The 26,089-nt window shown below is 39.9% G+C and overlaps 1 protein-coding gene across 3 annotated transcripts in view; it reads right to left on the bottom strand.

The window, feature by feature from the left end:
• Positions 1 to 26,089, bottom strand: part of LOC133520193 (anion exchange protein 3) — a 140,383-nt gene that overhangs the window by 13,710 nt on the left and 100,584 nt on the right. For 2 of the 3 annotated variants that reach the window (XM_061854599.1, XM_061854704.1), the window contains 15 exons: positions 25,144 to 25,345; positions 23,515 to 23,610; positions 22,310 to 22,542; positions 21,090 to 21,240; positions 15,277 to 15,423; positions 12,173 to 12,319; positions 10,987 to 11,575; positions 4,871 to 5,052; positions 4,034 to 4,263; positions 3,276 to 3,409; positions 2,780 to 2,931; positions 2,200 to 2,447; positions 1,378 to 1,592; positions 698 to 906; positions 189 to 359 (listed from right to left, as the gene is read on the bottom strand). In XM_061854599.1, the coding sequence (XP_061710583.1) occupies positions 189 to 359; positions 698 to 906; positions 1,378 to 1,592; positions 2,200 to 2,447; positions 2,780 to 2,931; positions 3,276 to 3,409; positions 4,034 to 4,263; positions 4,871 to 5,052; positions 10,987 to 11,575; positions 12,173 to 12,319; positions 15,277 to 15,423; positions 21,090 to 21,240; positions 22,310 to 22,542; positions 23,515 to 23,610; positions 25,144 to 25,345 (3,106 nt within the window). The remainder of the gene's footprint in view (positions 1 to 188; positions 360 to 697; positions 907 to 1,377; positions 1,593 to 2,199; positions 2,448 to 2,779; positions 2,932 to 3,275; positions 3,410 to 4,033; positions 4,264 to 4,870; positions 5,053 to 10,986; positions 11,576 to 12,172; positions 12,320 to 15,276; positions 15,424 to 21,089; positions 21,241 to 22,309; positions 22,543 to 23,514; positions 23,611 to 25,143; positions 25,346 to 26,089) is intronic. The other variant, XM_061854660.1, reaches the window with a different exon arrangement.

The raw sequence follows: 26,089 nt of genomic DNA, 5'->3' as shown, positions 1-26,089 counted from the left end.
GGACAATTCTCAATAGTACGGTATTGATATCCGATATTGGTCCTCAATATCGGAATCCCAGAACTAATTCCGGAATTCCGATGTTAGTACCTACTTTTCACTTATATTGCACTATAGTAAAGAAAAATCAAACCGATATTTCGTGTTTCCAGAATTTTGGTATTCATATCCTACTTGACTGAACTTACCGCGCGGAGCTGAAGTGGCGTGAACACGTAGGCCAGCGACATGCGCAACGGTACCATCATCACCAGGAAAAATGGCAGGGCTAGCGAGAATCGCGAGGACTTGACGGTGAACAGGACTATGATGCCGGTCAGCTGCACCAGCGTGAACATGTGCATCTTCCACGTTGGTACCTAAAACGTAACATACATTAGCATAACCCGGTTTATCGAGGTCAACTATATACCAGTGCATTATTTATTTGTAAATAAGAATAGAGCAAGATTTGATCTTAAAATAATAAAGAAAGAATCCTCGTATTCAGCATGCAAGCAGGCGTACATCGACTCAAGTGTTATTCATAACACCAGAACAAGGAGGAGTTTTGGTCGAAGAGTGTCAAGTTCTGGCGGTTCCGCGACCGGTTCCCAGCACCCTGACACTGCTGGGTTGCGTAATCGCAACCATGATGTGTTTTGTAGTTTTTAGTTTTAAAATATATTGGTTTGTAATATATATAGTTTATACTGACCCTTCTCACGTAGGGCACTTGCGCATGGTGCTTCACCGGCTTCAGCATCAGTATACAGCGGTCCCAGAACTGTATGCCTCCCAGCGCTGAGATGCCCATGTACAGGAACACCCCAAATAACACAGCCATCGGCACGAGGGTCAGAAGACGGGAGGCCAACACCGATAGACCCACGAGGAAGGATACCAGTAGACCAGTCAGTCGTTGCTCTGAAAATTCGGTTATTGTTAGAAAAATACTCCTTTAACCAACAGAGACATCAATAGATGCGCGTGGCTACAGGTCACAGCCCAATATTAACCTTCGTGCACTCTGACAAGGCTCATGATAACGCGCAGCACACGAATTGCGTGGCGTTCAAAGGGATACGAGGGTGAGCAGATTGGTGGAAAATACCGATAGATCTGTGTCTTTAATTTGAAAACAAGGTAGTACTGGCTGGTAGGACAACTAGAAACAGGCCTGTGAGTTCTGAAAACGAGGGTTTCGTTTGATGTGTCAGATGTTTGTCAATGTTTCAAGTACATTGAACAAATTTCACAGCATTCTGGCTGCAATCACTTAGTAAAGGTTTATTTTTTCGGTGAAATGTGTTAAATCACACACACACATATACACTACTTCAAGTACAGAACACGCGTATATTACTTGGAATAAATGATGTTTACTGGTTACCATACCTTTAACCTCAACGATATACGGCTTGTCACCAGGCGCGTGCGTGGTGGACATGACAGTGAGCGCCGACACATGCGACACCGATCGCACGGTCGCCACGCACTGCCACGGCGCGCCGAACATGCCGCAAATGCAATTCACGAACGACATGATCACGATGTCCATGTGGAAGCCGCTGCCTTTCTTCAGATGACGCTCGGGCTTGTCGATGATTAACCTGAGAGAATGAGGGATATAGATGGAGGTCCGCTTGAGGGGCTTCTCCGAAAAGACGGGGTTTCGGAGCTAAGATGATATTTATTAAGACGGTAAGGCTGCTTACAAAATAGAACATTTTCAAGGGAATGTATTGCTAATTTGGACTAAGCAAATATTTAAAGAGTAGTTTACTAAATACTATTTTCGCTGTGCTTAAGCTTGTAATAAAGAAATCGCTTTGCATATTACTTTAAAATAAACCTGTATAGATTATCCATGAAAACATAATCACGAGTACTCATGATGTTATTTACATAAAACCACACGTAATCTGCATATACATTTTGAATTGACTAATTGCATTATCTGTTTACTGCAATGTTTTCTATGTGACTAACAAAACTATATTTTTAGTACACATTTATACGGATAGACAGTATTTGCAGACATCTAATGCGATTATCACCACTACAAGTGAAATCATAAATCGCTGGAAATGAAATATTTCGGACCCTTACAAGTTTACACACTATATGAATTAATGATAGTCCTTGCAGTGACTTCACTTGTTTGATGACACACACAAACACGGACACAATAAATATACAGTCGCGTCAGCTTCTTACTCTGCGATATGCGTCTCCATAAAGACGATGATGTAGACCATGAGAGCAGGTAGCGCCATAGCGAACGCGGCCCAGGCGGGAATAGTCGCCAGCCCAGGAGTCATCATCACCAGCCAAGGTCGGGGAGACGTGGGGTGCAGACCCTCGGGAACACGCAATGTGTCTGTGTAGACAGGAACAGCAGATGCCAGACCCACCATCAGGACTATAGCGATTGGGACTCCAAAGTCACCTAACGCGCGCCGCGCCTGTCAAAGTAGGAGAAAAAGAAAGATTTTAGTAACTAGAGAGGTTACACCAACAATTTTTGAAGCTCTGAATTTTGTTCTTCCGGTTTTCCTGTTTTGCCGGCTTTAATATCTTTGTAACAAACGCAGCCAAGTATAATTACCATCATTTATTAATTCGACGATCATATGATATTATGACCTGATCACGTGATCAAGCCTACATTGTATTAATAAGTATGGTCACTTCAAGGTCAGAAAATATTTCCAAGTAGTAGCAAAATATGGCAAAGTTAGAGCTACGACAATATAGAACACTTTGGGCTCAAGTACTACAAGGGTAGAATACTCACGCTGCGTCCAAGGAATTTGCCGTTACGGAAGATACGCAGGTAGTAGGCGATGATGAAGGTAGCCAAGGTGAGGATTGTGCAGAACAGTGCGGTGTTTGGCTGTGGCGCTGGCGGTTCGGGCAGTAAAGGAGGACCCCACACGGTGGCGTTATCTACGTGCACAATCATTATAATGATTAATTATTTTCAAGTCTTTTTTTCTGTGAAATAACCGTCAGCTATTTTATTCGTACATTTTTTTAAGGCTGTTGACACGAAATTAGTTTTTTTTCGTTCACTTTAAGCTTGATTCAGTATTTAGTCCAAAGAATACAGACTTAGAAGAAGAGTAGGAAAAATTAGTCAAGGAGAACTAGTTGTTTTTCATGAGTTATCATTAAAAATATATCATAAGTATATAATAACAAGATATTCTTTGGATGTATGCACCTTTTTGAAAAAGGAAGTAGATATCTTACAATTAAGACGTAAGAGCCGTACGTAAAAGATGACATACCGACAGTGCCGTTTTTCCCGTACATGGCGTACTGAATACCCAGAGGATGGGCTCGGTATACGTTGATCAGACTCGTGATGGGCTCGCCGATGAAGATCAAGGAGATCAGGAACGCGAAGATGTCTTCTGTAAACCTGCACATGAAAAACTCAATATTTATGTATACGCTAACTTCCATCCTGCATATACAAATCATCGGAAAACTAACGATTTTATTTACACTTGAGAGCAAAAATAGCGGGTTACTGCTTCAGGTTGAAACGCAATAGGGTCACCCCTTGAGCTATCAAGTACATAGGCATTTTTTTTGTATATTGCCTTAATGTTTTCAATGTTTCAAGTGGATGATTATTTTACTGAACATTTTTATCACAGAAAAGTACTTCAATACCTGCAAATATTCGTAGAACGCTACAGATTATACTGTCAGCGAGAAAATCAAAGCCCTAGCTTTTATTTGACGACCGGTTTGGCCTACTGGGTAGTGACCCTGCCTACGAAGCTGATGGTCCCGGGTTCATATCCTGGTAAGGGCATTGTTCGTGTGATGAGCATGGATATTTATTTCTGAGTCATGGGTGTTTTCTATGTATTTAAGTATTTATTAATATTTATATATTATATATATCGTTGTCTAAGTACCCTAAACACAAGCCTTATTGAGCTTACTGTGGGACTTAATCAATTTGTGTAATAATGTCCTATTATATTTATTTATTTAATGGCATTTGCAAAATAATGTATCTTCTATTACTAACCTTGTGATCTTCTTGACAGCGACGCTGCCCTCAACAGAAGCGACCAGTAGTGCTATCACGATCATCCACAGTCCACAGTACATTCTGGCAGCCAGGAAGTCAAACCCGTATGACTTGCAGAAGCTGAAGAGCGATTCATCCAGGAGTAGAAGGGGGCCAGTCGCTCCCGTGATCATCATCGGCTGCCCCGATAGCAGCGCGAAGAATATGCCACCGAAGCAAGTGAATAGCTAAATGGAAAGAATATAATGTCATTTATTCTGGACATATCTTTATTCAAAATTCTAAAAAGGAGAAATTAATAAACTTAATAAAATACTAAGTAACTACAAAAACCTATAGATACTAAAATTTGCCCAGATCGCCGTCAACGGGTAAGGTGCCCAGAAGTCTGGCCGTATCTCCTCGGTGAATGGCGATACTTATGTGCTGTGCAAAATAGTGGCCAGCCTTTCTGGTCATCAGAAATCTCTAATAGGCGAGCCGAAAAATCTTTAATACAACCGATGCGCACTTGGCCCCCATGGCCCTAAAGTGTTTGTCCTTGATTTAACTGAGTAATTTTATATCGTGAAAACTATTTTTACATTCTATTTGGCTCGGCATTTTGGCTGTACTTATACAAGGTAAATGGAAGCTTTCAAAATCGATTTACTCCGTACTGATTTTCAGTCGGATATATCTACCTTTCCAAGTTTTCAGTGTAACATTTTCCAAGCTATTTATTTAAAGGGCAGCTAAATTAATTGAAAATATGTAGATGAAATCACAAATCTACAGATTTGTAATTTGTTAATGTCAAACTGTAGTAAAAATGAACATCAGTAAACATCTCACCAACGTCTCAGTGATCCCAATATTCCCGTCTGTCTTAGTAGCTAGCAGGCCTCCAAACGTGATCGCGGAGGAGACAGCAGCGAAGTACATGAAGATGGTAGCGGCCACGCACTGCCCGTTCAGTGCATCGGTGAAGTCGGATATGTAGTACGGGTAGCGGCGTTTGATGTCGCGTATCACGCCTGTACAAAAATAAATGGATAATTCCACTAGACATCTATGACACCACATGGATATCCACCGGCCCGCTGGGTAGATATTGGAAAAATCTGCCAGGGATCTACACACGCGCTTATTATTAGAATGGCGGGAGATCGTGCAGAATGGAGAACCTAGGTGCACATAACCATAGACTTAAGTGGTGATAGAGGTAAGTGGCGACGCGAGGACAAAGGAAAAAAAAGCGGCCAAGTGCGAGTCGGACTCGCCCATGAAGGGTTCCGTACCATTTATGACGTATTAAAAAAACTACTTACTAGATCTGGTTCAAACCAATTTTCGTTGGAAGTTTGCATGGTAATGTATATCATATATTTTTTTTAGATTTTTCATTCCGTTATTTTAGAAGTTACAGGGGGGGGACACACTTTTTTTCACTTTGGAAGTGTCTCTCGCGCAAACTATTCAGTTTAGAAAAAAATGATATTAGAAACCTAAATATCATTTTTGAGGACCTATCCTGAGATACCCGACACGTATGGGTTTGATGAAAAAAAATTTTTTTTTTTAATTTTTATGACGTACCTATTAAAAAAAACTACTTACTAGATCTCGTTCGAACCAATTTTCGGTGGAAGTTTGCATGGCAATGTATATCATATATTTTTTTTAGATTTTTCATTCTGTTATTTTAGAAGTTACGAGGGGGGGGGGGTGTAGGGTATGATTGTAACCAAGATGAGGGTAGTTAACATTTATTATCAATAAAACAGTTAGCTTCCGACTGCAGACTTTCATTGACGTTGCATTGGCGACGAGGATGGGATTTAACCGTTTTAGACTGCAAATATTACAAATCGGTGATAAATTTCGATACGCGGAGTCAATATGCCGATCGGTAAAGTGGAACCTTTCGATTTACAGTCGAAACAGTGGTTAAATTATATACGCCGTGTAAAGCAATTTATGTTACTCAACGAAATCAAAACAGAATTACAAGTGGCAACGTTAATAACATTAGTCGGTGAACCCACGTATAATTTAATGTGTGATCTGTGCGCACCTGCTAATCCGGAGGACAAAACGTTTGAGGAGTTGGAACAATTAGTGGCACATCATCTCGAGCCCAAGCGGTCGGTTATCGCCGAACGCCATGTTTTTAGATTACGTAGACAACGAGTGGGCGAATCGTTATCGGATTATCTACAAAATTTAAAACATTTAGCGGCAACCTGTGCTTTTGGTAGTACATTAGAGGAAAACTTAAGAGATCAGTTTGTGTCCGGATTGGCGAGTGATGATATGAGATCGCGGTTATTCGCGGAAACTAATATCGAATACAAAAAGGCGGTGGAGCTAGCTCTGGCGTTAGAGGCGGCTGAGAAACACGCTGAAGCGAGTGCTAGTGGTGTGCGCGGGTGCATGAGTGCGAGTTCAGCCGGTGCGAGTGGCAGCGGTGCGAGCGCGGGCACCGGCGGCGCGGCTGCTGGCGGGCTCGGCGGCGGCGGCGGCGCGGCGGGCGAGGGCCTGCACGCCGTGCGGGGAGCGCGGCCCGGCGCGCCCGCGGCGGCGGCGTCGGCGGCAGCGGCGGCGGCGGCTTGTTGGCGATGTGGTAAACAACACCGACCAGATAAGCGCCGTTTTAAACAATACAATTGTGATAAGTGTCAACGTAAAGGACATCTTAAAAATATGTGTAAGTTGCCTGATTATAAGGGGCAAAATAGGAGCCATTTTTTTATGGAGGAGGAGTCGGATGAGTCCGATAGTGATTTTTTTCACATCCGGGTGTGCGCGGAAGGGGAAAAGCCGTTTTTTACAGATGTTACAATTGACAATTCCGTGATTAAATTCGAAGTGGACACTGGTAGTCGAATTTCGGCCATTAACGAAGTGGATTATTTACGTTTTTTTCCCTGATTACCCTTTGTTTAATGATGATATTAAACTTTGTGCATATGCAGGCTCGTTGATCAAATCGGTGGGCTATATTGTATTAACTGCTTCTATAAATAATGTTACGGAAAGAGATTTAAAGTTGTATGTTATTAAAAATGGTAGCCGCCCATTGCTAGGTAGATCGTGGATTCGTCGTTTCAATATTAAGCACTTCGACATACACAATATTGAGACAGACGAGGGGGTATTCCTCAAACGGCAGCAAGCAGGCTGCAGCGATGGGCGGCAAAGTTGGCTGCATATGACTTTCAAATTGAGTACGTCGCTTCAAAAAGCAACGTGAGCGCAGACGCACTCTCGCGCTTGCCGTTACAAGGTAGGTCACAGAGGGCCAGGGAGGAAGAAGATTGTCACTATTTATTTTTTACAGACGAGACTTTACCGGTAAGTTTTAAAGAAGTAGCAGTAGAAACAAAAAAGGATTTGATACTTAGTAAAGTGGTAGGTTTTATTTTGTTTGGTTGGCCAGACCAATGCGACGATGAACAGGTGAAACCATTTTATTTTAGACGAGCCGAGTTAAATGTACAACATGGGTGTATCGTATATAAATATAGAATAGTTATTCCACAAAAATACCAAAAAAAAGTGTTGACGGAAATTCATGAAGGCCATTTAGGAGTAGTTAAAATGAAATCGATCGCGCGTAATTATGTTTACTGGCCATCAATTGATAAAGATATTGAAACAATAGGTAGGGAATGTGACGCGTGCTGCAGTGTGCGCGACGCTCCCCCGCGCGCCAGCCTTCATCCCTGGGAGTTCCCCGACACTGTGTGGCAGCGTTTGCACGCGGATTTCGCACAATTTAACGGAAAGTATTATATAGTGATAGTAGACGCGCATTCTAAGTGGTTGGAGGCGGAAGAGATCCGTAGTACGTCAGCAAAAGATACAATTACATTCCTAAGATCCCTTTTTGCGAGATTTGGTCTTCCGCGGCAATTAGTGACGGACAATGGACCTCCCTTTCAAAGCGAAGATTTTAAACAATATTGTGCTAACAACATGATTAAGCATATTACCTCTTCCCCGTACAGACCACAAACGAATGGAGCGGCAGAAAATACTGTTAAGTCAGTAAAAAAAGCTTTAAAAAAAGCATTGTACAGGGGGCAAGACCTGACAACAGGTCTACACAAGTTTCTTTTTCAATACAGAAACTGTGAACACGCGAGTACTGGCGTAGCGCCCGCGGTCGCGCTACTCGGTCGACGCCTGCGCAACCGACTCGATGCACTGCGGCCCGAGACCGCTGAAGTCGTGCGCCGGGCACAGCAGCGACAAGTCGAGGCAGCAGGCGGTCGTGATAGGGAATTTCAGTTAGGTGACGAAGTGCTAGCAAGAGACTATTCGACTCGCGGTGGTAAGTGGACTCCGGGTAACATTGTGGCAAGAACGGGACCGGTATCCTACAAAGTAAATATAGGCGCGGGGGCCACCTGTCGTAGACACGCCGACCAAATACTACCGGTGCGCCGCACGAGATTTTCTTTGGGTAGCCCAAGTGCACCGTCCGAAGGACGCACGCAAAACACAGACAGTAATCCTCTGTCACCAGCAAAGGAGCCCGTAAGCCCTTCAAAGGGAGAGTCGGCAGGTGAAAGCGAGTCTGATTCGGCTTCGGAAGGATCCGAAGGAAACTCGGGAAACCCGCCCGAAGCCCAGAGTCTAACATCTCCCGAGGAAGGCAGCAGCGAACGCGCTAAACGGGCCTTTAGAAGGGAGAAAAGATTACGGGGGATGGAAAAGAGTAATATTTAGCATTCAGCAGTAATGTTATAATAAGTAGTAGTCGTAAGTTTTCATTAATAATCGTTAACCAGTGCCGACGCCGCGCCGATGAGATAGTAAAAGAAAGTTGCAAAGTTTGCTTATTAGTGTTAATTTATTATTAAGTTGTAGTTACATATCTAGAGATATAGTGTACCAGCTAATGTGTCGTTGGTGTACTATTAAGTATAACATAATTGTGTAAAAAAGTTACCTTGTATTGAGTACTTGTATAAGCTTTGGTGAAAGGATTGTTTAGTATGACCTATAATTGATGCCTAAGGCTGATTGTCAATTATATATATATATAGGGGGAAGAAATGTAGGGTATGATTGTAACCAAGATGAGGGTAGTTAACATTTATTATCAATAAAACAGTTAGCTTCCGACTGCAGACTTTCATTGACGTTGCAGGGGGGGACACACTTTTTACCACTTTGGAAGTGTCTCTCGCGCAAACTATTCAGTTTAGAAAAAAATGATATTAGAAACCTCAATATCATTTTTAAAGACCTATCCATAGATACCCCACACGTATGGGTTTGATGAAAAAAGATTTTTTGAGTTTCAGTTCTAAGTATGGGGAACCCCCAAAATTTATTGTTTTTTTTTCTATTTTTGTGTAAACATCATAATGCGGTTCATAGAATACATCTACTTACCAAGTTTGAACAGTATAGCTTTTATAGTTTCGGAAAAAAGTGGCTGTGACAGAATCGGACAGACAGACGGACATGACGAATCTATAAGGGTTCCGTTTTTTGCCATTTGGCTACGGAACCCTAAAAAGAAGAGAAGATTTCACTAGACTTTTATTTTTCTGATAATGTAAGTTGGTCTCGCCAGTTTTGGGTCTGCTGATAATCCATGCCGTAACACTTTAACTGCGGCATTCTCAGAACTATAAAAAAAGTGCCGATCAAAGTCAAACATATAATTAAAATAACGCTACGAAAGTAAAGTTACGAAAGTAGAGTTTGTATACAATGTACAGCGTGTATTTTTGATACGAACGCAAAACCAAAGAAACTACCTTAGACTTTAATGAACATACGTTTATAGGTTTTATAAAAAAACATGAATTTTATTTTTCCATATCAAATAATTCTGTTTCAAATAATTCAAATAATTCAGCAAGTAATGTATCACTGCTTTGTTTTACGTGGTAGTAGTCGTAGTGGCACGTCGCGTCACAATCACAACTGTCTGCTTGTAAATTATGTACGAATAAATCGCCGCTTAAAAATAAAATGTATTTATTTTTACATATGGCAAGATTCGAGTCGCCTAAGGTATTAGAAAGTATACTAAAGAGTTAAGAACTATATCCAATGTCTTGGCCCATAGGGCTGCGTCTTCACTAAGAGCGAGCAAGTCTTCATGGTTGCCAATAAACTTAATCTTTTAAAATCGTTTTATAGTACTAAAACATAAGTCTACTTTAAGTATGCGGTTATATCAAAAATACACACATTACGATGACGCGCAGATTTGTCAAATCTAACATTTATTAACATGACAATACGATTCAAGGTACGAGTCGTCGAGAATGACACGATCTAAACACATTTATACGTTTTAGCGTTTATACGTAGCTTCAAATATGTATAAAAAACATAATATTAAAAGTAAAATTTGGGTCTTATAAGTATTTATGTAATTATTTAGGGTCATACTTGCAGTATAATACTATACTAAATTAGCCAAGCCCTTACAGTAGAAGTATGTTCAACTTTATTCCTTAATTTCCTACTCCCTTATTAACTTATACCCCCCATGAATACACAAACATACCTACACAGTTTCATAATATTTTCACTATTAAGAGGGTAACTATGTAGAATGTATTTATCCATAACTTGTAATGTTGTAGTCGCACGTGGCCAAAATAGACTCAGCGGGCAATTGCAATCATATTTTATATTACGTATGCCCATAATCTTAGCACACTGCTGCCAAGAACAGAATCCACGTGCGGATAAGCATTATTAGGTAAAATATTGAACTGATTAAATATCTGTTTATTCATACCAAATGTTTAATTTAAGCCACATTTTGTTCGGTCTAGTCGCTCATCTTTAGTGTAGCTTAGCCTAGTGATCTGTTATTAACATATATTTAATCAGAGAGCAGAGAACCAATGGTTCAGTTTAATATGATTAGTATGCAGGATCTGAAAGTCAAATTAGTGAATAAATGTCTGTTGACGAAGAGGTCTTCCTACCTCCGAAAAGTCGTCCAGTGCGCTCAAGCGGCCCCTCTGGTTCCTTAGGCGGCAATCCGGCCGTCTCCATCCTCAGTAGCGCCTGTTTCTCCTCAGAAATGGTCACAGCCCCAGCACCAGCAGCTACTGACGCCCGCTTCTTCTCCAATGCGTTGGCTTTGCGACGTCGAATCATCTCGCTCTTCGCACGGAGCTCATCCATTGGTAGAAGCGCCTGCCTCTCCCAATCACCAGGCGGCAGCACGATGGAATCGTCTAAGAACTCATTGATGGCTGATAGTAGGTCTCGTCTATCGTCAGCCTTATAGGCGATGTTGTGGAACGAAGGGTTTGCCATTAGAGTTGAGATGGATCGACCGACTTCATGGTAGTCTAATTCGGCAGTCACAGGGCCTAAAAGGATGAACATGAACCGAACAGGGATGGGGACTTCTGTAATGGAAGGCATGAGGATGCCTTGTGCGAGACGGACGAAAGCGATGGTGGGCTGGTCCAGGAAGCCGACGGCTCCTACGAGGACGGTTGTAGCTTCTGCATCTTCAGGAATGCGTTTCATGATGGCTTCATTGTGGCCACGGCGCAGTTCATCCTGTGATGGAAAAAGTGGATTGTAAAGGCGCGCCCAGATCTGGCAAATGAGTCTGTTCGAGAAAGTGCTCGAATGCATTAAGGATGACTCGCGCTAGAACGACCCGATTCCGAATCACCGCGAATGTCATTCTTTTTGTAACATTATGAAAGCATGAGCCATCTACGAGCGGCGCATTAGACATATTTGGAATTTTGGACATATCCTTGACTTTTTACAAGCTTTTATTTGACTTGCAGTGTATGTACGAAATGTATGCTCGGATCAAATATTGCAAGCTAAATTAGACCCACTTCCCATTATTCTATTGAGCTAAAACTTCAGTGACAATGCAATAGTATGGCACCATTGAGCTCTGATGATGGACACAAGAGGTGACCATAGGAATTCTGTAATAAAACATAGCAACCTAACTATGTTTGAGTTTGTTAGAGTTGACTCGATGAATATTAGTTACCTGTAAGAAAAGTACAGTCAGCGATAAAAGCTTGTATCAGAAATGATATTATTGGCAAAAAACTTATTTCTGTTTTCTCCAAAGTGTTGCTTACGTGTGATATATGATTACTTTGATCATTGTACAGCCATTGAACTTACCTGTGAACCAGCGACCGCATACTCTACTTCCTTAAGGTCTATCTTCTCGGATCCAGCAGTGGACACCTTCTTCTTCAGCTCCTGCATGCTGGGCTTGTCAAGTGGTATCGCATATGAGCTTCGGCGCCGGCGAGGGTCTGCCAAGTTCTGTACATATAGAGACTTTTGTACAGGTTGTTTTTTTTAAGTTTAGCCGTTTTGCGAGGTAATTATAGAAGTCATACAGAACAACTTTTATCAATGAAGTCCCAAAAATATGGAATATAATAGAAATAGAACAAGAGAACTTTATACATGAATAAATTACACAAAAAAAAAGGAAGGAAAAAGTGCCACGAAAAGGTCCCATCTAAAATAAACGATATCTGATTTCTGGTTCCAGTATAACTTTCAGTGCTGATCTTCTGATGAGACCATAATATGACTATCCGTAAAATATATTTTGTGTGTGACAGCATTTTTTTATTGACAATAAGATTGGTCGCGTAGAAGTTGTTCAGTATGACTTAAATATTCATCTCGCGGAGTATGGCTAATTGTTAAAAAAAAACAGCTTGTATTTTGGGACCTTAAATGCAAGTACTTATTTGGAAGAGCTTCTGCGATGAAACGACTAAAAGATGTTCATCTTCATCTTGAAAAGTATAATGGAGCCTTCATTTATTGTCCCAATTAAACTTGCACTCTTCAATTTCTAACTAGTTTTTTTACTAGATTTTCCAAAATATTATCTACTACTTAGTTCAGTTTCAAACAAGAGAGCGAAACAAGCTAAAAACAAATCAAAACACAATTCAATCAAAAAAATTAGATCAACACTCGATGAAAGGAATATTGCAGAATTATTTTTCATGGTAACTAATTTCACTACTCAATGAATGCCGAAAAATGATATTCAACAATGTTGGTGTAAGGCCGACAGTCCACTGCAATGCACTATCACGATAAGGTGCAGCGGGATAGTTTCGAAAGCGGCTTAATTTCAAAAATTGGAAATATCTATAAAACCAGAAGCACCTTACACTAAAGTAACGTAAATCAACACTTACTCTACTTCATGCTTACCAAGTCATAAATAATAAAATAAATAAATGATATAGGACATTGTTACACAAATTGACTAACTCCCACAGTAAGCTCAGTAACAGTAAGCGCATTTATCAGTACCGCTACTTGACACTAGATGTCTAGAGTGTCGCGACTGACGAAAAGTGTATTGTTCAACAATTTACAACTATTATTACAAGCAGAAAGAGTTGGAAATAGAGTTCCGATTAAGCCGGTTATAATATTAGCTGAAAATTGTTGAGCTTAGACTTAGATTAGACTTTTCGTTCATTGCCACACCTGTACTAATACATCCGTTACTTGACGCTAGATGTCGGCTAAGTGTTTGGGTAAGAAAACTGCTCTATGGAGTGAGCACTCTATATTTCTCGTTTGATAAATTTTGCAATTTAAACCGCTTTTGAAGTACCCCGCTCAATTTCCTTGAAGATCCCACTCAGTTTATATTTGTACACAACGTGCGCTGCAGTGTGGATGCGCCTTAAGTCCGCCTCAAAAAAGTCAAGCGACTAAACAGCTAAATGGTTCAACACGATGGTTTCATAATTGTTCGAAGAACTAGCTGGGTTCCTTATACTTACAAACTCGTCCTTTTAATATAAAAAAATATGCGTTTATATTATATAAAATATGGTATACACCCCTATGAATTAAATAATCTAGCTTATTAAAGATATTACCTTTTGACCTTGACTTACTATATGCACTTTTTACATCGTATAAACAAGTCAATTTGAGTGATTATTTTGCGTTACTAACAATATACTATAAGTACTATTTAATGCACTTGTAATGAGTCTCGGGCAAAAACTACAAAATTAGTATTTGAATTGTGAGCACATTAGTACCTAGGTACTAATATAGTTATATCCCACAAAAAGTGAAACAATGAAATTATTATTTTAGATAATTATATTATTAATTTAATTATTATGAAGAATAATATCGCAAATAAAAGTATTTAAAAAAACGCATTAAATCAGTTTTCAGGACCGAAATGATCCCATAAGTGTTCTGTGAACAATTTTATGTACGGAGCACTAATAATAACTCTTAAACTTCGATCGATTTAAAAGTTAATAGATCACAAAATGTTCATTTAAACTAATCCACTTTCACTTCATTTGAAAACTGAAACGTCCAATTTTAAAACTTTAATTTTAAAAGCGACGTTGACTTGCCCATATCTCTTGCAGTCCAGTACTTATTTAAAACGCATATTCGTAGGTAAATGATATTCAAAAATACATTAAATTTTATTTTGTTTATGTACTTGCGGCTGTTACACGCGGCGGAGCTCGGTAAACTTACCGTGACCAATGAAATTTGAATTTTAATTATACAACTAATGATATTCACGGTTATAATTTGCACGGTAATATTTTTGTTACTGCATTATTTTCAACTGTCACCCCACAAACATGTGTACGTGAAGAGCGGAGCGAAGTATAATAAAATAGAGGCAATTTTATGGTATAACTACATATAAAAGTCTTTTGTTTATTAAATTTTGCATTCAATTTAAGTCCTCTACATATAGGAGATGAATTTTGTAAGCAAAAGGAACCCAATTGCATATATGTATCATGAAACTACTAGGCCAAAATTACACTCTCAATAAATACAAATTTGTACTGTCCATAAATACTATATTGCCTTTTTTTTACTTAGTAGCAGTTATTAACGAAAAATCCGTTAGTCACGCATAAAAATGCTTTTGAATCCTGTTCGCCTGTCCTAGGGGAGGAAAATTTCACAAAAAAAAACCCAAAGAATGTATGTTATTTGTGAACAGTGAGACACACCAAAATGTGCTTATATTTTTAATTTACTGATACCTAATACACGTTTAATACTTCATATTGCTATGTAAGAACGAAAAATAGGCAACATAATTATACTTGTACATATTATTTGGCATATTTGTATGTAAAATATGAGCACACTTAACAGCCTACTCCCGCTTGGTGCGGGGCCCCGTACATATCAAATGGGCCCCGCAGCCAGCGGGGGTCATTTGAAGGTATATTTCGCACGGTTTTAGCGCCGAGTCCGAGTGGAAACAAGCTGTGGCGTCGTCCGGCAGGTGCTGGGGTGGGCGCCGTGGTACCTAGGGACCCCCGGGCGCCCAGGGACCCGCGGGCACCGAAAGATCCGCGCCCGCCCTCCTCCATCCAGATCGACTACAATACAAGAGACACTTCAGTGCCTTATGTAGCTCACATTCCGTCGTAAGTTGAATAATATACAGGTCTTAATTCGCGAAAATGAAAATCACTTCCTTTTAGTATTAAGTACAAAATCGTTCGTTAAAAAAGTCAGGACGTTATAAAAGTGTTGCTTACCCCTGCCCTGGTGGGTAATTAAATTAATTAATTACGTGCACGTGCACTCGCACGTGCATATGCGAGAGTTGTGCGTGCGGAGATGCCTCGGCGGCTAAAATAAATTGAATAAGTCGATCGACTTTATTAGAAATTATCGTTGACACGAATATTTCTACAGCTCTGTAAAGGTCGTACCTAATTAAAAAAAGCACCGCAATAGCTAATTAAAATCAGGTATTCCATTGATAATTATCATTTCCTTATAAAACCACACCCTCCCACAGAATAATATAATCATTACAGTACGCAACCTCGCCGCACTGCCAACTTGTTAGGGTAGGTTGGGGAGTAAATAGACGATCTAATTTAAATAAAAAATATTATTAGAGTCTGGCTAGCCAAATATTGTTGACAGATATTTCCATGTTGTATCACCAATTGTCTATGATTTAAAAAAAAGCTAAAAGTCTGTTATCAATTCATGTCATTCATTCAAATTGTTCGCGGTTTATAAGGGGTTTATTTAAAATAATATACTACACCGAGTGAGGTCCGCAAACTATTATTTAAGCTCATAAATAATTACGATAATGTGCGAAGTCGACGTGAAGCGTTGTATAACGAAAAACTGCTATGTTTACAAGTCGTAAACAATTTAGTAGGTTGGTGCTCTATTAATATTTTGATACTTTAAGTACCAGTTCTAACATTTGCCTATAACTTTGATTAAGTACGTGAATTTATTAAAACCTGAATCTCATGAACAGCAGAAGTGTGTAAAGAAATGGATAAACTAGAAGTTCTAGAAAATATCAATATAATCAAAACATTGGAACGTAACGAGTTATTGAAAACTAATATTCAGGTATTGATATAAAAATATAAAAATATCTTGGCGAAACATGTCTATATATGTCCTTGTACTTTATATAGTGGTAGACATTACGTGAGCTGACTTTGAGTGCACGTCAACGTATATTAATTTATTTCCTTACGTGCGCACAGAAAATAAAAAATATTTTCTAGTATCAAAACTATAATTCCTACTACAGAAAGTGTGACCAGCCCAAGATTTTTTGAATTTCGCGCCAAAATATTGTGTAATATTTCAGTAGTATTTAAATAGTAAAAAACTAATTGAATGTAATAGACCTCTATTATTGTAACAACTGCCGGTCGCATACAATATGTGTTCAATTTGTGAAATATCAAAAAATGCATATAGCAGCATTTTCGAGCGATCGTGCCATAACCTTTAGGTAGTGCCCGGTAAGACGGAGCCACTTTTTGATATGTAACCAATTGAACAAATATCAAGTAAATATTTAATATCTGGGAAACCGAGCTTTGCTCGGAAAACATAAAAAAACTCAGAAATGCGCGTTTTCCCTGAGATAAGACTTAGAAAACCTCCATATAGAAAATTTTATCGAAATCGTTAGAGCCGTTTCCGAGATCCCCGAAAAAAAAAGTTCCGGCGGTTCTGCGGCCGGCTCCCTGACACAGCGGGGTTGTGAAATGCATCGCAGCCATACTGTTTGTTTTAATAATATGTATGCTAGTATTAAGGTATTTATCTACGGACCCATAGTTGCCAGAAAATAAAGACATTTTCATTTCATTTTTCATTTCTGTTAATTGGACAAAACTTTTGAACCAACCAAGTTGTCAACTATTGCCAACATGCCAACTCTAAAGCGAGAGCAAACTCGTGATTAAAGCAGTCAATTGGCGCCCTAGGCGGTAAATTGTTAAGTTACACTCCACCGGATGTGGCGTGTTCACTTCCTGTCTGCACTTGGTAACGGAAATCGACGCAGATTGGCATATTTACTGTTTTTGTCGTATCGTAAATTGCATATGCGGCTCAAAGTAGCTTTACGGCTTGTTGAGTGGGTTGAGCCAGCTGAGTTTTTGAATAATTGTTACTATTTTTTAGACCATACGATTGGAAACAAAAAAGCGGCCAAGTGCGAGTCGGACTCGCCCATGAAGGGTTCCGTACCATTTATGACGTATTAAAAAAACTACTTACTAGATCTGGTTCAAACCAATTTTCGTTGGAAGTTTGCATGGTAATGTATATCATATATTTTTTTTAGATTTTTCATTCCGTTATTTTAGAAGTTACAGGGGGGGGGGGGACACACTTTTTTTCACTTTGGAAGTGTCTCAAGCGCAAACTATTCAGTCTAGAAAAAAATGATATTAGAAACCTAAATATCATTTTTGAAGACCTATCCATAGATACTCCACACGTATGGGACTGATGAAAAAAAAATTTTTTTTTTTAATTTTATGACGTATTAAAAAAAAACTACTTACTAGATCTCGCTCAAACCAATTTTCGGTGGAAGTTTGCATGACAATGTATATCATATATTTTTTTTAGATTTTTTGTTCTGTTATTTTAGAAGTTACGGGGGGGGGGGGGGGGACACACATTTTTCCACTTTGGAAGTGTCTCTCGCGCAAACTATTCAGTTTAGAAAAAAATGATACTAGAAACCTCAATATCATTTTTAAAGACCTATCCATAGATACCCCACACGTATGGGTTTGATGAAAAAAGATTTTTTGAGTTTCAGTTCTAAGTATGGGGAACCCCCAAAATTTATTGTTTTTTTTCTATTTTTGTGTATACATCTTAATGCGGTTCATAGAATACATCTACTTACCAAGTTTGAACAGTATAGCTTTTATAGTTTCGGAAAAAAGTGGCTGTGACAGAATCGGACAGACAGACGGACATGACGAATCTATAAGGGTTCCGTTTTTTGCCATAAGGCTACGGAACCCTAAAAATATGATTTTTTTATTATTTTCTTTCTCTAATTATTAAATTAAATCGAAGCCTGAATAAACAACTTTTACTTGATACAAGAAATAGGTCTAAAACGTACCAAACGTAAAAGTTTGTAACAATTATCGCACAAAAGCTAAAAATATGAAAATTGCTTCTAAATATTGCGTTCTCATCGATTACTTTTTTTGCTTAGAAATGCAATGAAAATATTAACCATACAAATAATTCGGCCCGCAATGTAGTCACCATCAGATATATCGAAACGGCCAAGGCGCTCACAAATAATTAATTAATTATTACACGGATAAAAATATTTATCTGGTTAAATTTATCGCCCGTGTTGGATTTACAAAATGTATTTATTTTTCCTCAAGAAAAATGTAATTTCTTAATACCGTTCATGTACCGTTTGACCTAAAACAGGGTCCATAATATTTTTTTAACCTACCGTAAAACGAAAATTGAAGCTGTTTATCGATTATGGATAATGTGCAGAAACTATAATTAACATTTTTTCAAGCCTTTACTCGTGCCAGAAAACTTCCTTAGTCTAATTTTGTTATAATTACAGACATATAGCATGGAGTAGATCACCCGAATGCACCTAATTCGCATGCTGAAAATACGCTCCAATAATGGTGCTCCCATAATCACATTGGCTGCATTAAAATGTTATACATCATCGTGTGACAGGGACAGCATGATAGTATAGATAATGTTTCATTGGATTGTCCCTGTCGCACAATCTCACCAAAACTTTACAATGCACATTTCAGAGAATTGTGGTCGTTATGTTTTCCAACGTCGACGAATGGTTGTTTTAAGGTGTTTTAAAGTAGTTACCGATACGCCACTTTGCAATATTAGATCTATATACTTAGTTGTTGAACTTACATGTAAAACATAATTTTACACCAACTGCTGTGTCTGCTGCTGCTTTAAGGCGTTATTCATAAACGCCTGTTAAGGCTAACAAGTTTATCCTTATCTACGATATTTAACATTTGGGATCGTTTGAAAGAGAAACAAATTAACAAAAGGTTTGCTAAATTTTATGAATACGAATAAGTTTTTCTATATCTTTTGTCGAGTTAAGCTCCGTTTTTAGTTCCGACGAATTCGCGAAACATTCCACATAGCAAGCTCACGAACATTTCTCAAAATTAATGAGGATAAACGAACTTTTCAAATAGAAAATTTCTTTTAATTCCTGTTGTCGCAAAAGATTCTGAGAACTTTCCCAATTTATTGATTTTTTGCAACCTACATATTTGCACATGCGAGTTCTACTAAGATGACTAGTATGTCTGTAGTGGCAATATATTTTTACGATTATGTAACACAACCTTGACTTCCGCGGTCGCGTGCCAAGTCGCCCCATAAGCGTGACTTGGCAGTTGGCAGAGCGTGCGTTCCCTCGTATATCTGAGATAAACCAGTGAAGTTTGGCCTCCAGACCCTTAACGTCTATTAGAAATTGGAGCTCAAACTTATGCTGGATCGATCAGTTTGCGATACGGAGAGTATTCCGATCATTACGTCGTTATCGTCTGCGTTCACACGCTGAAAAATCGCAATTTGGTGCATCGTTAGGTACTTTTTTACGTGCAGCATAACGAATTATGTTTTTGATGAGCATTAAGTATTAACTAGTTATGTTCTTTATACTCGTACTAACATTAAAATTATTATATAGTTGTACTTATATGGAGTAACGAGTAAATGAAAATTAGAAATTTTTCGTGAATTTCTTCTATAGAGCCAATTTTAACCTTTAAGGGTTGGTCGTAGTCAGTCCTTGCAATTATGTGGCTTTTCCATGAATAGTCTAGTTACCGTGTGATTTTTTCATGGCATTTAGTTTTGATTAAAACGTTTAAAAACTCAATGTAAAAAAGGGCATAAAAAGGTTCACAGGATACACTGTACATACGCGAACACAGCACCGGCACCTGACACAGGGGCATAGGGGTGAACGGGGTTTCGTTTTGACTTTTTGTACCTCGACCGTGAATTGTAGATCCCTTACTCTAGGTAGGAACACAATCAAATGAACCAAATAATCTCGTACCGTAATGTGGTCCTCCGTATATTGTTGCAATTCATTGAAAATATGTATTGGCAAAAATGTGTGTTATAAATTTGCCCTTGGGACATTACTTCGCCTTAGCTAGCTAAGTTTGAAAAATGCAGGCGCGTAGGAGAGATCTCCCATGAAAAATATTTATTTCGTGCCTTTTTCTACTGACAACGTTCACTTGCCGGAATATAGTAGTTTTAGAAAAATTTCTTAGCGCAGTAGCATAAGAATGTTACTATGTACCTTTGTACTTATTTATAATAAGTGCTTTGTCGTCTTTATCTTCCTCTTCACACCTATACCTAACCTAAATTATAACTTGAGAAAAAAAACTTTTCTCATTAACTGGGCAAAAATCTATCCAGTTAGGTCGATATGGAGAAGACCGTCTACCAGGTAAGACGGTCTCTCGTCGATGCTCTTTCGTCGCTTCTAACTCTTGCGTTTGTAGACATGCTCGTCTTCGCGTCTTCTACTTGCGGCCTCTAAGGCCAGTAGAGCAAACGGAGCGAAGTTCTTTCCTTTCTGATTGTGTCTGAGCGATGTACGTGTACAAATACGAGAGTCCTATGACGGTCTTCCCTACCAAGGATATTATATGCCGGTAATTTCACATTTAGAATGATCTAATCTTACCTGCAAGCTGGTGTAGGAAGCGTGCTTCCGTCCGATGGAGAACCGGAACCGGTCATCGTGGACATGGCGATGGCGGAGCAAAAGACTCCTCATGACCACAGGCTTGTCATCCTCCTCTATCAGCCCGTCGTCAACCATGCGCTCCACCACCCTGTACACAATACTCATTCATCATTGTTCTAAGGTAGACTTGCGTTGGTATCGACGCGGAATTGGCAATAGCCGATAGAAAAGAGCTTTATGTCTACGCAATAAGAGCGAAATAGACATCGTCACGTCGTCAGGCGTCGGCCAAGCCAATCCAAACCGAAGGGGAAGAGGCTAGTGAGATTAGCGTAGTTCAGCAGGTAACCAATGCTATTACGGGGAATTCTCATCATAGGGACTAAAGTAGGGAGTTGGAGTGAAGTGCGCTCTTCCACTTAATATTTGAGTTGCGTACAATACGTATCTGGTATTTTTCTACTTGACAGTCTAGATGGCTCAAAATGTTGGTGTTCTGTAGATATGTGTAATTAATTATATTTCTACAGTACATAAAAAGGCCAAATATGGCTTTCTCTGTACTGTTCCTTTGGCAGAATTAATGTTTGGGTTTCTAAGTTGCAGAGAGAGATGACTCCCCCACAAATAATAATCCACCCATATGCATCAAAAATATGGGTGGCTCCACTTCTTAAATCCATCCTTGGGTCCTGAGGACCAATCCAAAGGAAATTTGGTTCACAAAATGGCGTATTTCATGAGCTACAACGGTCACTAAATATCCTGAGTAGCTAAGAAGCCTTAATTAATTAAGGATATCATTAGCGTATTTATTGCAACACAACAACGTAAGTCCTTCGGAACGGATTCAAGCCAGCAAAAAAGGGAATATAAAAAATAAAAAGATTACTAGGCAGTAAATAGCAATAGCTTCACGTTCACGTTGATCACGCGATTTAACTCACAGCATTATACTTGATCTAAAAAAATGTTTTCGTCGCGTGATAAATGTCTTCTCGATCTTCTATTTCTATCACGTTACTTGTTTTTTGTCGGCTTACCTCCACCACCCAAAAGTTGTCTTGAAGAGGTCGCCCTTTAGCGATAAGACCACCTGTCGTGTTTCTTTTGATATTGGTATTAAGCAATAAAGAATAGTTGTCTTGTATTGTGTCTTCTGGACCCGTAGTGGCGCGACTAAAAAAATCAATTAAATTTTACTGAACAACACATGCCTGTAAGCAACACCGGGCAGATCACGCTCCTCCAGGTCCAGCAGCACCACGCCCGTCTCCAGGCATCTCCGAAGGTTGAGGAGCGAGTGGAAGGACAGGGAAGCCACGTGAGGTTGACCCCAGCGGCCGGCGCTTTCTTCCACGTCTTCCTCGTATTTGATCCATCTGGCTGTTTCTTTCCATTCGGCGTCGCCGTCGCCGGTGGCTAGGAGTTCGTCAAGTTGTACGAATACCTATGGGAGGTAGTTTTATTTATGGTATATTATGTAAGTTATATATAAACATCTCAACTACAAGATCGATGAATTAACATATGAGATCGCGGTCACGTACCACACATAGATAAAATTCCTGTCATCCACGATGACGCACAGTTTTGTCAAATCGAACCTTTATCTTTAATAACATGTGAACATGACATTACGAAATGAAATGAAATGAAATTACGAGTAAAGGCACGCGTCTTCGTGCAAGACACGAGCGTTAAGTTGTGTGGACGTTTATAAAATTATGACCTGTATTTTTATTTCTGTTTTTCTGTGTGCCGTTGGTGTACGGTCACGTCTGAAAATATCGATACGGACACACGGCCCGATTCGAAGAATTTTTTAAGATCTTGGAAAGATCTTTAAAAGATCCATAACTAATTGACATGTCAAAATTGACGTTTATTTCGATTCCGCTGTGATCCCAATAATATCTATCTATGATATTTCTAACGTCAAAGTGACATTGATTGCCCGAATCGAACTGCTTCTGTCAATTGTACGACATACAAACGATATCTAAATGAGAAATTATCTAAATCAGAACTTATCGTTTTCATATTTAATTCTTCGAATCGGGCCGAAAGTGCTATAAATATGTATACAACTTATAATTTTAATTCAGGTCTCCCACTGAAAATCAGTGCTACGGATTGCCTTGGCGTTATGCTGAGTGGGGATCCTATTTTGTCTTCATTTTCTTTATGTACAATCGCCATCAGATACGTCGGAGCGAACAAGGTGCTCACAAATATCTAAACACGCCTCTACTGTTAAGGCGTTAGAGTGCGTGTTCAGATATTTGTGAGCACCTTGGCTGCTCCAATATATCTAATGGCGACTGTACTATGTTAAGGCTTTAAATATATGTATTTTCTTTCATTATGTATGTATTTTATATTCATGTAAGTTAACAATATCTACAAATATGGTACTCACGGAATGAGGGCTATGGTCATACAGTTTCTTCTCGTTAATCAGGGAGTTGAGGCGATCCCCTCCCTCCCGCCGTCCCACGTGGACCGTTGACGTGTCCTGGAACAAGGGAGGTTAGCTCTTCAAGTGTTTACTTTGGTTTCGTACTTCGAACGTAATTCGTAGTAGTACGGTTGGCTTTGCCTAGGTCATAGCTACGTAAGAAGCTAGCAAGTTTTGGATTGTTATAAAATATTTACGTCTTTTTTTATGTGCGTGTGTATTTTCTGCACAAAACACGTTATTTCTTTTTACGTCTTGGAGAAAAAAACGATATATAAAGATTTTTTTACAGATAATTTTTGCGAGTTTCCATTTAAACTTTTGTTTGTCAGTAGGTATGTGGAAAACTCTAAACCAAGTCATATGGTGGCAGCATCTCAGCCAAAAAAGCGTTTTTCACTGGGTTATTACAGAAACAAATTTTTACAAGACTTGTCATTATCTCTAAAACATGACTGATTTCCGAAATTTTTTGTTTGACATTTAAGTCTTTAAATGCAGTCTAGAATACACCTTTAAAATCTGTCGGGTTATTAGAGCCCACGGTGTATACTAGTTGATGTAGTCCATTCTGCTTAGCGTATGCCCGAACTCGAAGAAATGCCAAATTGCAGCTTTCTTGCACTAACTATTACGGAGCAAAGCCTTGGACAAACGGACAGACGAGGGTTTCTAGTTGAGTACGAAACCCTAAAAAACATATTGACTTATTAAGATTGTTTTACTAGTACGAAAAGTGAAATTCTCCAGCGTTCTTATGACTACAATCGAAGCTGTAGTTTGGTACCTTTGTTTGCTTTGTTTACCATTCCTCGTGCCTTCTTGAAGTGTAGGTACCTGTACCCTGTACCTGCTTATTGTTAGTAATCACCGATTATTCTCGTCTTATAGGTAGTTTAAAATACTTTAGTCTCCTCGTCCGTCCGGTGACTGGCGAGCTATACTATTAACCCAGCTTCGGCTGGTTGATACTCGGTTTTGTACCTCTCTGTCCCGTTCTTTAGTCTGGTGTATCAGGTAACGATGCAGGCCCTTTGGATCCGTCGGGTGGCTAGCGGAGTCATCATCATCCGCCTCACGCAGCTCCTCGGCCGTCGAGATCCACTCCATTGGCTCTCTGTACCTTACTATTATGTTACCTTAGTCTGGTGTATCAGGTGACGACGCAAGCCCTTAGGGTCGTCCGTCCGGTGGCTGGCGAGATCGTCAGCATCCGCCTCACGCAGCTCCTTGGCCGTCGAGATCCGCTCCATTGGTTCTATGTACTGGCAACGATTATTTGGATTCAGAACTATCGCCCTGCTGAAGGAATAAAGATCTGCAGGCGATTTCATTCTGAAAGTTGCAACTGTTGCAAGCATCGGAGTTACTCGATAGTTGTATTGTGTTTTTTGGAGAAAAATTATATTACAATCATTATCTACCTGGAGCGTTTACATTCCCCACCTCACTCAGTCTGGTGTATCAGGTGACGACGCAGGCCCTTTGGGTTCGGCCGGTGGCTGCCTAGGTCGTCAACATCTGCCTCGCGCAGCTTCTCGGCCGTCGATATCCGCTCCATTGGTTCTATGTACCTTACTACTATGTTACCTTAGTCTGGTGTATGAGGTGACGACGCAAGCCCTTCGGGTCGTCCGTACGGTGACTGGCGAGGTCATCAGCATCCGCCTCGCGCAGCTCCTCGGCAGTCGAGACACGCTCCGTTGGGGCAGGGCGGTCCATCCTGTCCGTACCGCCCCGCGCGCCTTCTTGGAGTGAATACTTGCGGCCTTGGTGGCGGTGGTGTAGGCGGCTGTGGGCAAAGTTGAAGTGTTAATTTACACTTTCTAATTACGTTACACGGTTAGCACACTGATGCAAATAAGTATGCTGCTCCGGTATGTGAGCGTGACAGCGATTCCGCGATTTCAGGGTTGGACCCATAGCAAAAGTTGCTCAGTATGACCTAAACATTAATGGGTTTAAGTAATTGCACGTTCATATACATACTGTATAATATGTTGGCATTGCGTGCTGTTTGGGTCTGCGCCCGCAGCGCCTTGACAGTGACCGCGCAGTTAGGGTTGGCATTTAGAGACAATATTTTCTTGTATTTTATAAAGTTGTAATACCGCTCTAGGTTGGCATCGCCTGCTGTTTGGGTCTGCGCCCGCGACGCCTTGAGACTACGTCCGCACAGAGAGGCGGCTTGCTTAGCGTCTTGAGCCTAGCGAGTCACCTAGCGAGTACCTTAGTAAAACGAATATTCTAGTATTTTCGCGACTCGCCGCACTGCGCGCTTGGCGCCTAGTTAGTCGCTTAGCGTGTATCGAAGTAGTGTCGGCTACGACGTTAGCACAGAATGCAAGCCACTATTTCGCTTTAGACGCTAAATAAGACGCTTGTCTGAGCGAGCGTAGCCTGACAGTGATCGCGAGGCGTTTAGAGTTGCTACGCACAGACATTCAGGCGTATTCCGATTTTTATAACAAGACATTAATTAACTAACTAACTTATGGTTTGATCTGTCAGTATCAAAATTAACATTTCTTCAAGC

The sequence above is a fragment of the Cydia pomonella genome, chromosome 1 (assembly GCF_033807575.1).
Source record: "Cydia pomonella isolate Wapato2018A chromosome 1, ilCydPomo1, whole genome shotgun sequence".
Classification (NCBI taxonomy): Eukaryota; Metazoa; Arthropoda; class Insecta; order Lepidoptera; family Tortricidae; genus Cydia; species Cydia pomonella.
Note: the sequence above shows the minus strand (reverse complement) of the source record. Positions and strands in the feature narration are given on the sequence as shown.